The sequence below is a fragment of the Mustela lutreola genome, chromosome 6 (assembly GCF_030435805.1).
Source record: "Mustela lutreola isolate mMusLut2 chromosome 6, mMusLut2.pri, whole genome shotgun sequence".
Taxonomy (NCBI): domain Eukaryota; kingdom Metazoa; phylum Chordata; class Mammalia; order Carnivora; family Mustelidae; genus Mustela; species Mustela lutreola.
In genome coordinates this window covers 76,602,602-76,616,847 of record NC_081295.1, presented here as the reverse complement: position 1 = coordinate 76,616,847, position 14,246 = coordinate 76,602,602, and the positions used below count along the sequence as shown (strand labels likewise).

At 33.2% G+C, this 14,246-nt stretch overlaps 1 protein-coding gene across 4 annotated transcripts in view; it reads left to right on the top strand.

Moving 5' to 3' along the window:
• The window catches only part of NKAIN2 (sodium/potassium transporting ATPase interacting 2), a 1,017,271-nt gene that overhangs the window by 547,541 nt on the left and 455,484 nt on the right, over positions 1-14,246 (top strand). For all 4 annotated transcript variants that reach the window (XM_059177667.1, XM_059177666.1, XM_059177668.1 and 1 more), the window contains one exon: positions 3,810-3,890. In XM_059177667.1, coding sequence (XP_059033650.1) covers positions 3,810-3,890 — 81 coding nt within the window. The remainder of the gene's footprint in view (positions 1-3,809; positions 3,891-14,246) is intronic.

Below are 14,246 nucleotides of genomic sequence, written 5' to 3'. Positions count from 1 at the left end.
ATAAAATAAAATAAAATAATTCAAGATGATAAGTCAGAAATAATAAATTATAGTTTTAATGAAATTAAATGAAGAAATATTTGTTTCATAAAATGCCATTGATCTATCAATATTGGCATTAATGTATCAAAAAAGAACATTCTAGGGAAGAATATGTGGCATTCAGGAAAACAGGTCTATATTGCAAGTTCAATTAGAAGAATGTTTTACATTAATGTAAAAATATATTTTTAGAATCCTAAGGAGATAAGAAATTGGGGATTACTGCTATATTATTTAAACAAGAAGTGGTGATATAATCATAATAAAATGGCAGCAGGTAGTTAAGAACTCAAATATTGACCATTTTCAAAGTCTGTCGTTCCATTTTTATATAAACTATGTGTTTTTGCTCCTATTACTAAGTCTGTTTTATATTTGAGGAAACAAAAGTGTAGTGAGACCCTGTGACATGAAAATAGCCACAGAGCTCCCAAGTGACAGAACTTGACCTTAGATCCCAAGTTCCTAATCTCTGTGTGCTATTCATTTGCTTTTAACTCACTATCTTACCCATCCTTCATAAAATTACTAATTTTGGTGACTGAAACATAAATTTTTCAGCTTTTTTTTTTTTTCAACTAAGCTAAGTATAATTTAGTGGTGTCTAAATGTGTCTGGATAAAAGTCCAAATTCTTATTGTATATTCAATATATAATATTGAGGTAGTATCTATTACCTCATGGATGCAGACAACCTTTTTGGCATTTAAGGAGCTTAAGATATAATTTTGATTGTGAAACCAAAAAGCTACAGCATTGATATTCTTCAGTGCCCCATCAGGATGTCTGGCTACCAATGACAATTTTTTTCAGAAATATTTAATATATGTAATACAATATATGTCTCATCAGTTCTTACCAAATATTTTATTTATTCTGCTACTTTGGCTTTTTTTTTTTTTAAGATTTTATTTATTTATTTGTTTATTTACTTATTTGACAGAGAAAGAGAGCACAGCACGGGGTGTAGCAGTCAGAGGGAGGGGGAGAAGCAGGCTCCCCCTGAGCAGGGAGCCCTGATGCGATGTAGGGATTGATCCCAAGACCCTGGGATCATGGCCTGAGCAGAAGGCAGACACTTAACCATGGAGTCACCCAGGTGCCCCTAATTCTGCTACTTTGACTTTTAGAAAATAGCGCTTATTTGTCTTCCCATTATAAATAAGGAGGGAAAATTGTAGACCATGAACAAAGGATAGGATATAACACTTCAGTCAGTTACTCTTTTATTTTTTTTATAGTCACTTAAACCAGTTACTGGAAACTATAAACACTGTCAATTTTTTTCTTAACCTGTTACCTTTAAAGTATGGCCCAACACTTCATTATATTTCTAAAACAGATCCAAATCTATCAAAGAGTCACATAAGTCTAGATTTTTAGTTTTTTAATATTGTAAAATGAATATGCACTTTGTAATATTGAGCAAACTTAAATATTCATTGGATCTCTCTTTTATAACTATCATTCCTTGCTCCATCTGTCTAGCTTTCTGATTCTGTTTCCAGTCCCCAACCCTCACCTCATACAGACTCTCAAACTATTTCTTTTGTCTTGGACCATTTAGTTTATTGCTCTTACTTTATTTTCAGCAGTAAGGTAAATCTATCATCTGGAAAACAGCTGAGTCACTATTTAGTATTACATAAACTCATCATGTAGGACCCTCACTTCTCACACTACATATGGGTTCAGAGTATTCTCATTAAAACCAGATCTGGGGGTGCCTGGGTGGCTCAGTGGGTTAAGCCTCTGCCTTCATCTCAGGTCATGATCTCAGGGTCCGGGGATCTAAGCCTGCTCAGCAGGGAGCCTGCTTCCCTCTCTCTCTCTCTGCCTGCCTCTCTGCCTGCTTATGACCTCTCTCTCTCTCTGTCAAATAAATAAATAAAATCTTAAAAAGAAAAAAAAATCAGGTCTGGGACAGGAGAATGGATTCTCCATCCGAAAATAGTGAAATTTTCTCTGTATTATTCCTCATTGATTCACTGATTTGCAAAATATTTTCTGAAGTCTGTTTTGTACAAAGTTAACAATTTAGGGATATAAACATACATTTTAAAAATCTCCTTTTCTCAAGGGAGCTTATGACTGGGCTTTGGAGGGGAATATACAATAATTAGAAATAAGACATTTGAGGGGCGCCTGGGTGGCTCAGTGGGTTAAGCCGCTGCCTTCGGCTCAGGTCATGATCTCAGGGTCCTGGGATCAAGTCCCACATCGGGCTCTCTGCTCAGCGGGGAGTCTGCTTCCTCCTCTCTCTCTGCCTGCCTCTCTGCCTACTTGTGATCTCTCTCTGTCAAATAAATAAATAAATAAAAATCTTTAAAAAAAAAAAAAAAAGAAGACATTTGAAATGAAATTAAGGCAAGATCTCATTGGAGCACTAAGCACCACTCATTGGGCTAAATCAGTTCCGATTGGTTATCACTACAGAATCGATATTTAAATTGAAATTTGGTGAAAAACACAATATTGATAGGTGGTAAAAGGAATACGTAGAGAAGAGAAAAGTTTTTAAAGGATAGAGAAGTAATATACAAAATGGTGCAGGAGTAAGAAATTGCTTTTGGTGTCCACTCAACAGCAAGTAAGCTGATGTGCCTGTAATCCCTAATGATTTAAGAGATGAACTGAAACGTGTGTCTGAAAAAATAACATGTATAAGATCATCAAGGTTCTTGAACTATGAAATAAAAATTTTGGTTCGCACCATATAAAGGATGGGAACCATTGAAATTTATTTAGCAGAGAAATGACACATTATCCTCTTATCTTATTTTGTAGAGTTCATACCTGATGTTTCCTTTGTTTCTAGCACTTTCCATCAGAGCCCTTATAACCTCCATACTTTTATTTGGTCAAGTCTACAAAATAGCTTGCTTCACCTCTGTGGGAGGTATTTCATCTTTTCTGTTAAGTTTTATAGGACTTTTTCCCAGGATCGTTTATATACTTCTCCCATCTTCTTTCCTTGTGCTCAGACTATAAACTTTTTTATTATTCTTGTATAATAATTTCTTTACTTATCTGTCTTCATAACTTGACTTGAATTCAGGGAGAATTTATCTTTGGTCTTTGTGTCCTCAGTATGCTTCTAGCATGTTGCCTTCTATATGCCTAATATAGTTTAGTTGACCAAATGCTGAGAAATATATCTTGGCAAGAAAAATTTGTCATCAATGATGAAAATACACTGAATAGCTAACCGTGTAAAATCAGACATAATAAATCCGTGGTCACTCTAATGGGAGATCAGGAGAGAATAAAAGAAGGTGAAGAGAGACAGGAAAGGAAGACACCAAAGAAATAAAGCTGGTTAGATGGGACTGAGGCATGGGGACTAATTTGAAGAGGACACCAGAAAACTTGGAGAAAGTTTGTATATTATCAAGCATGGGATTGACTTTGCTAAAGGAAAATAATGAGCCTCTTTTGGATGATCTTGGAAATCCAGTTTTGTTAGCTATCTGGGAAACATAATCACCCCTCCTTAAAACATAGATGTGGACAACTGTATCTTTTGTATAAAAGCCTAAAAGTTATCCCTAAGCAAGTTTGGGCTACAATGAGACCATAACAGTGAGGAAAAAAGAAAAAAAAAATCAACAGAGAGAAAAACGTATACCTCAGTCTATTCCTTAGAAGCAATATAACATTATCCACTAATCTTAAGATTTGGGTGTTCCAAAGTTAGAGTTCTATTTAAATCTTACTCAGCTGATTCAAAATTAATTTTGTGTTATTTTTCTTTTGCTTTTCTACAGTATGCCGTCTGGCTAGTCCTCTGGGTTACCTGGAATGTGTTTGTTATCTGCTTCTATTTGGAGGCTGGGGACCTATCAAAGGTAATTTGCCATCTGATTTGCCTGAGTCATCAGTAGTGTGTTAACAAGCCTCTTCCTAAATAAGGCAGAGTTTCACCCTGCTCTTGTCACTTAGATCCACCTCGGATGAAGGTAAATTGAAAGATGTCCTCATCCAAATATCTGCTTTTCTGCCATTAAAGATATGTTTTAGTTTGTCACAAAAATGTGCTTTTATTAATGTAAGCAAAACTAGTGTGAAATAATGATTATTACAGTGAACACCCTGTGTATTTTTTAAAACATTGACTGATGAGAGATTTCTGAAGCAGAATATGAACATTTTCATTTTGAAAAATTTTTCATTTTGAAAAATTTGAAGGTTTTTGAAATCACTTAGTTTGAGTATTACTGTCCTAAAGGTTTTCCTGCTTGGACCCAAAGAGCAATACAGTAGTTCAAACAATTAATGGATTTTAGTTGAATAAAATTGTTATCAGTTTTATAAGGGATGTGATTAATTGAGGGATGTGATTAATTGAATGCATAGTCTAAGAAAGACTTAAAATACTTATTTCTTCACATATGTTTTTTATTTTGTGCTATCCTCATGTGTGTTTGTTTGCTTGTATATGTATACTACTATTATACTTCTAACATGAATGCTTTTGCTATTGAAATAATGTAGTTTTTAGATCTCTAAAATTAGCATCCTTCTTCTATTGGAGTGCAATTACCAGCAATTAAGCCAAATGAGATAGTAGTAAATCCTGCTTAAGATACTTGCGAGAGTTGCAAACTTGTCCTTCGTATCAACTTTTAAAGACAGATTTAAAAATGTTCTCTACCCTTTCCTTATGAGAGCAGAAAAACCCCTGCAAAGATATGGACATTTTTAAAACCTAGTGATGATAGCCTGCTTTGAAAGGTAAAGAGAACTAAAAAGTTGCCAGGAAATATCCTTGTAGGATTTTATATTCGAGAGGGTGGGAGATGGGGATAGTGCTAATGCCCATTTATAATCTAGCATACAGGAGCTGCACAGAGCACTCTGGGCTTTTGCAAGGAAGTTTATTATTTAACTGTGATGTGGCTTTATATCGAGTATAAATAATCTTGATTATTTGGCTGAATGGCAAATGATGAACGGTAAAATAAGAGGGGACATTACCGCATGAGATAGAACCAAAGCTTCTGGAACCTGTGGTTTTATGATTGGATTTGGGGCACATCCTCACTGTGGCCTTCTGAGAACTCTGCGCCGGTAGATGACATTGCTGAGATTCTTGCCAGGCATTGTCCTCCACACTCTTGGCAGCAGGCAATCCTTTCCCGGAGGTGCCGTGACCAGTGAAAAGAAATTGTTCAGGTTGACTATAAGAAGGACACAGACAAGACAGCTGCTTAAAACTCACATTTCCTCTGTACCGGAAAAACATACCTGCTTCCCAAGACCTGAATCCCTTACCGAATTTATACACCCCTGCTTCTCTATAATCTACTTTGTTCAAAAAAATTCTATACTAAATGATTTTTAATGATATTTTTTATTTTAAATAATCACCCTAAAAATTGGAAGGCATGTATTCAGATATATTGGCTGAGTAAAATAATCTAGCAGATCAGAGCTTATAAATGTCATATATATATATATATATATAGAGAGAGAGAGAGAGAGAGAGAGAGATTTGAGCCAAGCTGCAGAAATGTTCTGTAATTGTGCTCACTTCTCCAGGTGATCACTGCAGGCACAGAATAAAGCCTTGTGATCTCCTGACCTCAGACATGGGCATTGAATCCACAGTGAGGGCACATCCTAAAACATTGTCGTTCAAGGCTCTTGCAACCCAAATGACTAAGAATTCTTTCAATGCACATAGGCAGGCAGTGTCTATCCCTTGGAAATGAAGTAGTTAATATTCCCTTTTCCTTTTTATCCTATAAACCAAGGCAAGACTCTGCAGAGCCCATGAAAATGTAATAATTTCCTTTTAACAAATAATCTAAAGGAAAACCATAAAGGGCAAAGTTATATAGTTATCTCTACCTGATTTTTTCCTCCCTTTCCTATGCAACGGGTTTGAGAAAGGTGTATTTATACCATTTAATTCTTTAGCTTCTGCAACTGCCTCACATTCTCCAAGCAATGCAGTGCCAGAAGGGAGCAATGGTGATTGAAAAGTATACAGATATATGAAAACTCAAAAATGGGACTTCTGAAACTGTTGATAATACTTAGATTACAGAATATAAACTGTTTTTTCCTCACTCCACCAAAAAATAAATAAAAATAGCTTGGCCATAGAAGTGGGCCAGTTTGTTTGAGGCTGAGGGAGAAATATTGGGAAATAGAATCAAGGAGGAACTTCTGTAGTCTTTATATATATATGAAAGAAGTGTGTTTATTTCCATTAAATGTTTCATAAGTGGGTGATTTCTTCATGATGATTATAGGCAAGAAGTGATTAAAAGTAGTAATTATTAAGGCAATTTTAATTACCTATTAGAGTTCAGAATTTTGTGTTGTCATTTTCCACAGTGTCTTTTCTGCTAAACTAAATGCCATGTAGTCACGAGCAATGAGAGATTAGAGTCATTTATCAACCCAATGTATACATTCAGTGATTAAATGGTTTAATCACAATAATTTGACACACGGGCCTGACCTGTTTGATCTTCAGTTTCCTTATTACCTATAGTTGTATAGGTAATATATTTTGTTCGTCAAAAATTCGGTGTAAACCCAATACTATTATTAAACTATCCATTAGTATATTTTAATTATTATTCTCATGGACATAAGGGAAAATAAAACTAATCAACCAGAGAAACGGCTTTTTAAAAATTTTTTTCTCAGTGAACTTGACAAAATAATGGGAATTAATGTAAGACAGTATTAATATGATAGCAATAAATAAACATTTATATTGCATAATAATTATTTCTACATTATTTACATTAATGATTTAGATACTAGTGTTATAGCTGAATATCCTCAAACATCCTACAGTGTGTTATTTCCTGGGTTGATATTTTAATAGATGTTCTGTTAAGAAAACAGAGATGGCATTACTTTGTAATCCAAAGTATCTGTGAACTTTGTTGGCAATTGCCTTTAAGCATTAAATGTGACTTGGATTATTGGATTAATAGTTTCATGAACTCCTCATGTAAATACTCTTATTGTGCATTGTATTATTCTGGACAGTTGTGATTTTCTTGCTCACATATCAAATAGAGAGAAATGGAAATTAATCCTAGCTTTCAAGTGAGTTGAATTATTTTGAAAAGAGATGAGATCTGCTATTTATTCTGTAGTAATTAAACTTCAAAGTGCATAGTAGTTAGAAGGAAAACACAAGTAATATGGCAATTTGCCTATTAGGTTCAGCACCTGGGAAAATGAAATTTATGAAATAAGTTTTGAAAATATATAGTGGAAAAAATATATAGAGAGAAAATATATAGTGGTCTTCGGGTTATCAGTAAAAATCTGTATTCTATTGGATGTGATATAATTGTAAATTATTCTGAAGCTAAAATTATATTCTAACACTTTTATTTTTATGACTTTTTTGAGCGCTTTGTTTCTACTTCTGTAATTTATTGGGCAACATTAGAGAATGATGCACCTGTCTTTAGAAATAAATTTACAGAGCCTAAAGGAGTAACTAAGGGTTTGAGTTACACTTAATTCAGCCCAATTTGTTTGTGTTTAACCCTTTGAGAATCGGGATGCAAATACTTATCTCTCAGGCTTCATTATATTATCAGAAACTTCTCTAGTTAAACATAGCCTAAAGCAATTAGTTATGCCTAGTGATATGTATGTTTCAGAATGAACACCTTTAATAGCAACTTTTAGAAAGCTGTAATATTTTAATAATTTTGATAGTTGCTTCTAAGATCTAGATATAAATTTTCATTTTAATAATTTGATAGATTAAAAAAACCATGAAAGAATATGAGTTATTTAAGCTTTGTGGAATAAAATTGCACTCCTGCAAGTGTAAGAGACAGAAAGAAAATAAAACCTATCGCACACTATAGGCAACAGGAAGTAAATCCTTAAAACCAGATGCAAGTACTATAGAAAAAAATATATACTATTGCAACAATCCCCGTTTTATTCCTTCTATAAAAAAATTATTCATTTAAAGAGGTATCTGATATTTGGATATTTTCTTCTCAATGAAATCAGTGCCTATATCAAACTTTGCTTTTATGATTTCATACAGACAAAAGATGGTATGGAGAGAAATCTGCTATAATCATTTTAATTGAATCAGTGCTATTCTTCAAGGAGTAAAAATATCTATGCAATTAGTCATAAAAAAGAACACCTCTGATAATTTATTTAAGACTAAATTTAGCAAATAGAAAGAGGAAAATTGATTCGATTTTTTAAAATTTTGCTTTTCTTACTGTAAAATGCATATACTCAAAGAAAGCTTCACTTAACTATTACTAAACTAATAGGGAAAATTTTCATTTCCCAATCATCAAAGTAGATTTTGCTTTAGGATGTAGAATAAAAATTTTCTACATGTTATTAAGAATTAAATATAATGCAAATTTGTCCCCCAAATAGAAGTAAACTAATGAATTGTACTTTGGTAAAACCATCACTGCCTCTCTTCTCTTTTTTTCTTTAATAGTATATTGAATTACACTGTCTGTTTTCTTACTTCCTCAGTTCTCTTTGCTTACTTTTTCCACTTACTGTTCCAAGGAAAACGGTTCTTGAACCTTTCTACTTCTCTGTCTCTATTCTTTCACTTGAAAATGCCATCTACTGTCATAGTTTAAAATATCATATTTGCACATATATCTGCCAAATTTCTATCTTCAGTTCTGACCTTGTTGCTAAGTAAAGCACCACATCTCTAACTTTCTGATAGTGTCATGTTAATTCCATTGTCACTGTAAATTCACCATGTCCAAGATTTTTCATTATTCCCAAAGAATCCAAATTTCCTAATTCACATCTGATACAGAGGAGAAAATAAATGGCAAATTATATTTTGAAAAATGAGTAATTTTTTTTTAAACTTGGTAGAGAGGGGCCTACAGAAATATAAATAGTTTGACTATGAGTTGAAGCAAGAAATAGACTTTTTAAAAATATATGGTATCTGTGTATGTGTGCATATATATTATAAATTTCAGACACCAACAGTTCACAAACAGTTGTGAAGTGAAGTAATGATATTCTGAAAAGACAAATAACCACAAAGAAATGAGCTGATTTCTTAAATACACTCTGGGGGCATTTGCTGATTCTGATGAGGGAAGGAAGCTAAGAATTCAGGCTTTGAATCCATACCTGACTGTTTCTGGGGTATGGATAAATCAGGATAGCTTTCAGGGAGAGGTTATCAAGGACATGGACAGTTTTTTTTTTTTTTTTTTTTTGCTTTGTTTTGTTTGGGGAATTGGTGACTTCTGTAAGACTAAAAACATAAATAGGAATACTAAAAGCAGAGTAAAAATTTGGGGGCAGTCTTATAGAATGGAGATTGAAGATAAGAGTGGGGCTATACAGAATAAACTCAACTTATGTTTGAAAAATTTGTAGAGTGAACCAGAGGCAAAGGAGAGGTATGATAAACATTTCCAGAGCTAAAATCCAGGCTCAACTCAGTATAGTCCTTCATTAAAATAAGTTGATCAGCCATTTCTTCATGTCTTGTTGAGGAAAAAGGGAAATACCTCAAGACAAAGATAACATTATCTTAGTCTTTACAGTTTATTTTTGTGCATGATATCAGGCCACTGACAATTCTAGACATGCTAAAAGAGAGAACCTTTTACTGAAGGTGAAGAAAAAACAGACAGCTGAGGCAGACCAACAGATGATGCGAGTATTTTAATTACCTGGTAAGGACTTTAAAAAACCAATATGTTGAAGAAAATAACATATGTTATATGTTATTAAGAGATAATATATTTACAAATGAAGAGAAGATATATTTAAAGATGAAGGATTTACTGTCACAGTGCCGGAATCTATATAAAGAATCAAATGGTAATTCCAGAACTGAAAAATATAATCTTTAAAAGCAAGAACTCATTAGGTATATGAGTTCTTGAAATATTAGAGGACAAGATTGGTGAACTGAAGACAAAGTTAATAGTAAATATCCCAAACAAAGCACAGTTAACAAACAGAAAGTAAAGAATAAAACTATAAAAAGAATGTCAGAAAAATATAGAGCTCAGCTATAGGCTCAGTATACAAATGTTGAATTTCCAGAAAGAGAAGAGAGATAAAATTGGACAGAAGAAATATCTGAAAAGACAATGACAGAGAATTTTTCAGAACTGATTAAGTACCTAAGCTCTCAGATCAAGAAGGCTTTCAGATCTCAAGAAGAATAAATATCAAGAAAACCACATTCAGGTATAGCCTAGGATCACTGTTGAAAATGAAAATCAAAGAAAAAAATCTTAAAAGCCATCAAAGATGAAGACCCAGTGCCTTTAAAGAAATAACAAAACGACTGACAATTGAACTTTCAACAGAAACAATGACTCCAGAAGGCAATTGAATGACACCTTTAAAGTGCTTTAAAAGCAGCAACCTAGAACTTCATTCCCTGCAAAAATATGGTTCAGCAATAATGGTAAAGTAAAGTATTTTCAGGCAACAAGAATTAAGATAATTCACTACCCGTAAACATGCACTAAAAGAAATACAAGGAGGGTACTTGTGATGAAAACAGGGTGTTGTATGAAACTGCTGAATATTGCACACCTGAAACTAACATTACACTGGATGTTAATTAGCTGGAATTTAAATAAATTTTTTTAAAAAAATAAATCTAAAAAGAAATGCTAAAAGGATTTCTTCATGTAGAAGGATAAAAAAGTGGCAGAGAGAAAAGTGGAATTTCAGGAAACAAGTTAATGGAAAGCATAAATATGTGAGTAAAAAAAAAAGCAAAACCATAATAGTAAAGTCTCTTGGAATTTAAATGGATGTAGAACTAAAATGCATGACAATAATAACACAAAAGGTAGGAAAGAGTTAAAGTGTTCTAAGTTTCTATTAACAAGGAAAGGGAAAAGATAATATTTATAGTAGATGATAATATATCAAGGATTAATAATTTCTGGCATATGTCTAAAAGAAAGCAAAACTGCCAAAACCAACTATAGATGAAAAAATTAGGTAATAGAAATAATTAAATAATCCAGTGAATCTAAGAAAGGAGAAAAACTAACAAAAACAAGGAAGTGAAGAAGAAAACTAATACCAAGATGGATGTCATAATGTCAGATATACCAATAATTACATGAAGTGTAAACCAAATACTTCACTTAAAAGACAAAGACCATCAGTCTGGATAAGGACACAAAACCTAATATATGTTATATGTTATGTTATATATGAGATACATCTTAAATATAAGGATTTAAATTTGAAATTAAGAAAAAGTAGAACATATATATGTATATGTTATATACAAATATATATATTATGTAAACACACACGAAACATCATGCAATTCTAGTAACAGGTGAAGTAGTGTTTAAAGCCAGAATTAACAGTAAAGATAAAGAGGGTATGCCTATAATGATTAAAAAATATTCAATCCACATGAAGATATTATAGTCAGTATTGCCTGAATAAAACAGTACAGCTGCAAAGAATATAAAGCAAATATGGACAGAATTAAAAGGAGAAATAACCAGGGGCACCTGGGTGGCTCAGTGGGTTAAAGCCTCTGCCTTTGGTTCAGGTCATGAATTCAAGGTCCTAGAATTGAGCCCAACATCAGGCTCTCTGTTGAGCAGGGAGTCTGCTTCCCTCTCTCTCTCTGCCTGCCTCTCTGCCTACTTGTGATCTCTCTCTCCATCAAATAAATAAAATATTTTTTAAAAGGATAAATAACCATATCTATAATCACAGTGGGAGGTTTTTAACCCACTGAGCCACCCAGGCGCTCCCACAGTGGGAAGTTTTTGACACTCCTCTCTGAATATATCGATCAGATCAAAATTCAAAAAGGACATAGAATATCTATACAACACAATTAACACATTTAATGAACATATATAGAATACTTACACCTACCCGTGTAAAAGGATGCATATTATTTTCGAAGGCACAAAGAATATTCAATTATAAAGTGAGTCAAAATATAGAAAAATCAAAATATAGAATTATTTGCAATTATCCAGCAAGTATTCTCTAATCAATGTGTAGTTAAGCTGGAAAATCTGCTACTGCTTAGAAATTAAGCAGTAGTACACTTCTAAATAACCAGTAAATTTGGTAGGTTGGAATGGAAATTAGAAAATATTTTGAACTGAAAACCTGAGACAAAGTTAAAGTGGTGATTACAGTAAAATATTTTCCCTTACAGGGAGATGTTAAAAGAGAAGAAATGTTAAAAAATTAATGATCTAAGTTTTCATATCCAGGAACCAATAACGGAACAGTAAATGAAACTCCTCAAAAGTAGGTTTGAAATAATGAAGAAACCAGAGCTCAATGTCTCTATAACAGAAAAAGAAACCAATAAAACCAAATTAGTTTCTTAAAAAATATTAATAAAATTGGGGTGCCTGGGTGGCTCAGTGGATTAAGCCTCTGCCTTCGGCTCAGGTCATGATCTCAGAGTCCTCGGGTCAAGCCCCACATTAGGCTGTCTGTTCAGCAGGGAGCCTGAACAGAGAGAGTGATCTCTCTCTGTCAAATAAATAAATAAGATCTTTAAAAAATTTAATAAAATTGTTAAAAATCTATCAAAAGGGATCAAAGGGAAAAAATAAGTAAAAGTACATTTTGCTAATATCACAAAGGGCCCTATAGATAAGAGTACATTATGAGCAAAATTAAGCCAATAAATGTGACAATCAGGGTGAAAAAGACAAATTCTTTGGAAAATATAACTTGAAATAAATTTAACACCTAAATAATCTTATCCATTAAAAATATGAATCATTTCCCCCCCAAAAAAAGATTCTATCATTAATTCAAACATTTCGGAGGGGGCAACACTTCATGTCCACATGGCTTTAATAGTGAATTCTTAAAATCATTTAAGAATTTTCTAATACCAATCTCGTGCAAATTCTCTCAAAGAATAAAGTGGGAATGCGTCCTGTCTTATCTTAAGAGCCAGCATAATGTTGCTTATTAAAGTTATGTAAGACTGTCAAATCCTATACACATTACTAAGTTAAAATGTAGTAAGGTAAATGAAAATAAAGAAAAATGCTAAATATCTCTATGACTTTATGAATAATTATGAATTTTTTTTCACATTGTATTATAATACTTAGTTCTATTTCCTACCAAACTTTAATTTGCCAAAAGGTCATATGTCAGCAACATTAATTGGGAGAATGTCTGTCACTGAGCTACTACATAATAGTGAAGAATTATTAAATCAATTAAGAACATTTTATTTTTTATTTTTTAAAAAGCGTTTTAGAACTTTATAAATAAGCCTCTGATACATCATAAACAAATGCAACAAGTTGCTCTTATCAGTGCTTTATATGTATTGTTTACTTAAATATCCTTTCTTCAATGGAGGGATCATGTTTTATTCATCCCAGGACCAAGGGAAACAACAGTCGTATGAACAGTGCTTACGGGAATGAATTCAAATCCTAATAAACTGGGTTTCAGTAACTGCCGAGCTCCACCAGATAAAACTCCTGGAAGCATTCCCTTCTACTCCACCATTGCATGGGTAATGGAATCACCATCTTTCCGGGCTGGCCCAGCACTCTCTGGTGGCAGCAAGCAGAGGGAAAGTAATCCATGCAACTAGCCACCAAATCAGTACTTATCAAGATGAAGAATACTTCATCATAGAAATCACCTGGAGATCTTTTTAAAATACAGATTCTGATTCCTTTGGAGTGAGGTCCGAGTTATTTAATCTCTAACAAACTCCTGCATGGTGACATTTGTATTTTTCCATTAATCATACTTTCACCTGTAAGGCTTAGATTACCCCAAACCTTTAAACAGTAGAGTTCTTATTTTTCTGGCTTTTGTTTAAAGCAAGGGTCACAGTGTAGATCTTGATATTTGTGCATATGCAAATTTGTTACCTGATTTATGACTTGATACTGATTCTAACCAAGGTATCAAGAAGAAACAAAGCAGATTACCCAGAGTCCTGGGAATAATTTATGCTTAAATTTAACCTTTAAACTTAGGTCATAGGTAGCTTTCCTTAATGTGGCAAAATACTTTCCAGGAACCTCCACATACCTTTTTCCATGATGGAGCTGACAAGCCATGCCTCTAATTTTACTTTTTTTGCATATTCTTTTATTATTATGCATGATTTACAGAAACTGAGGATCCCTATTCTCAGCGTAATGAAGTTATAGTGTATCCCATACAACTCTGGTTGAGAACTACAGGCA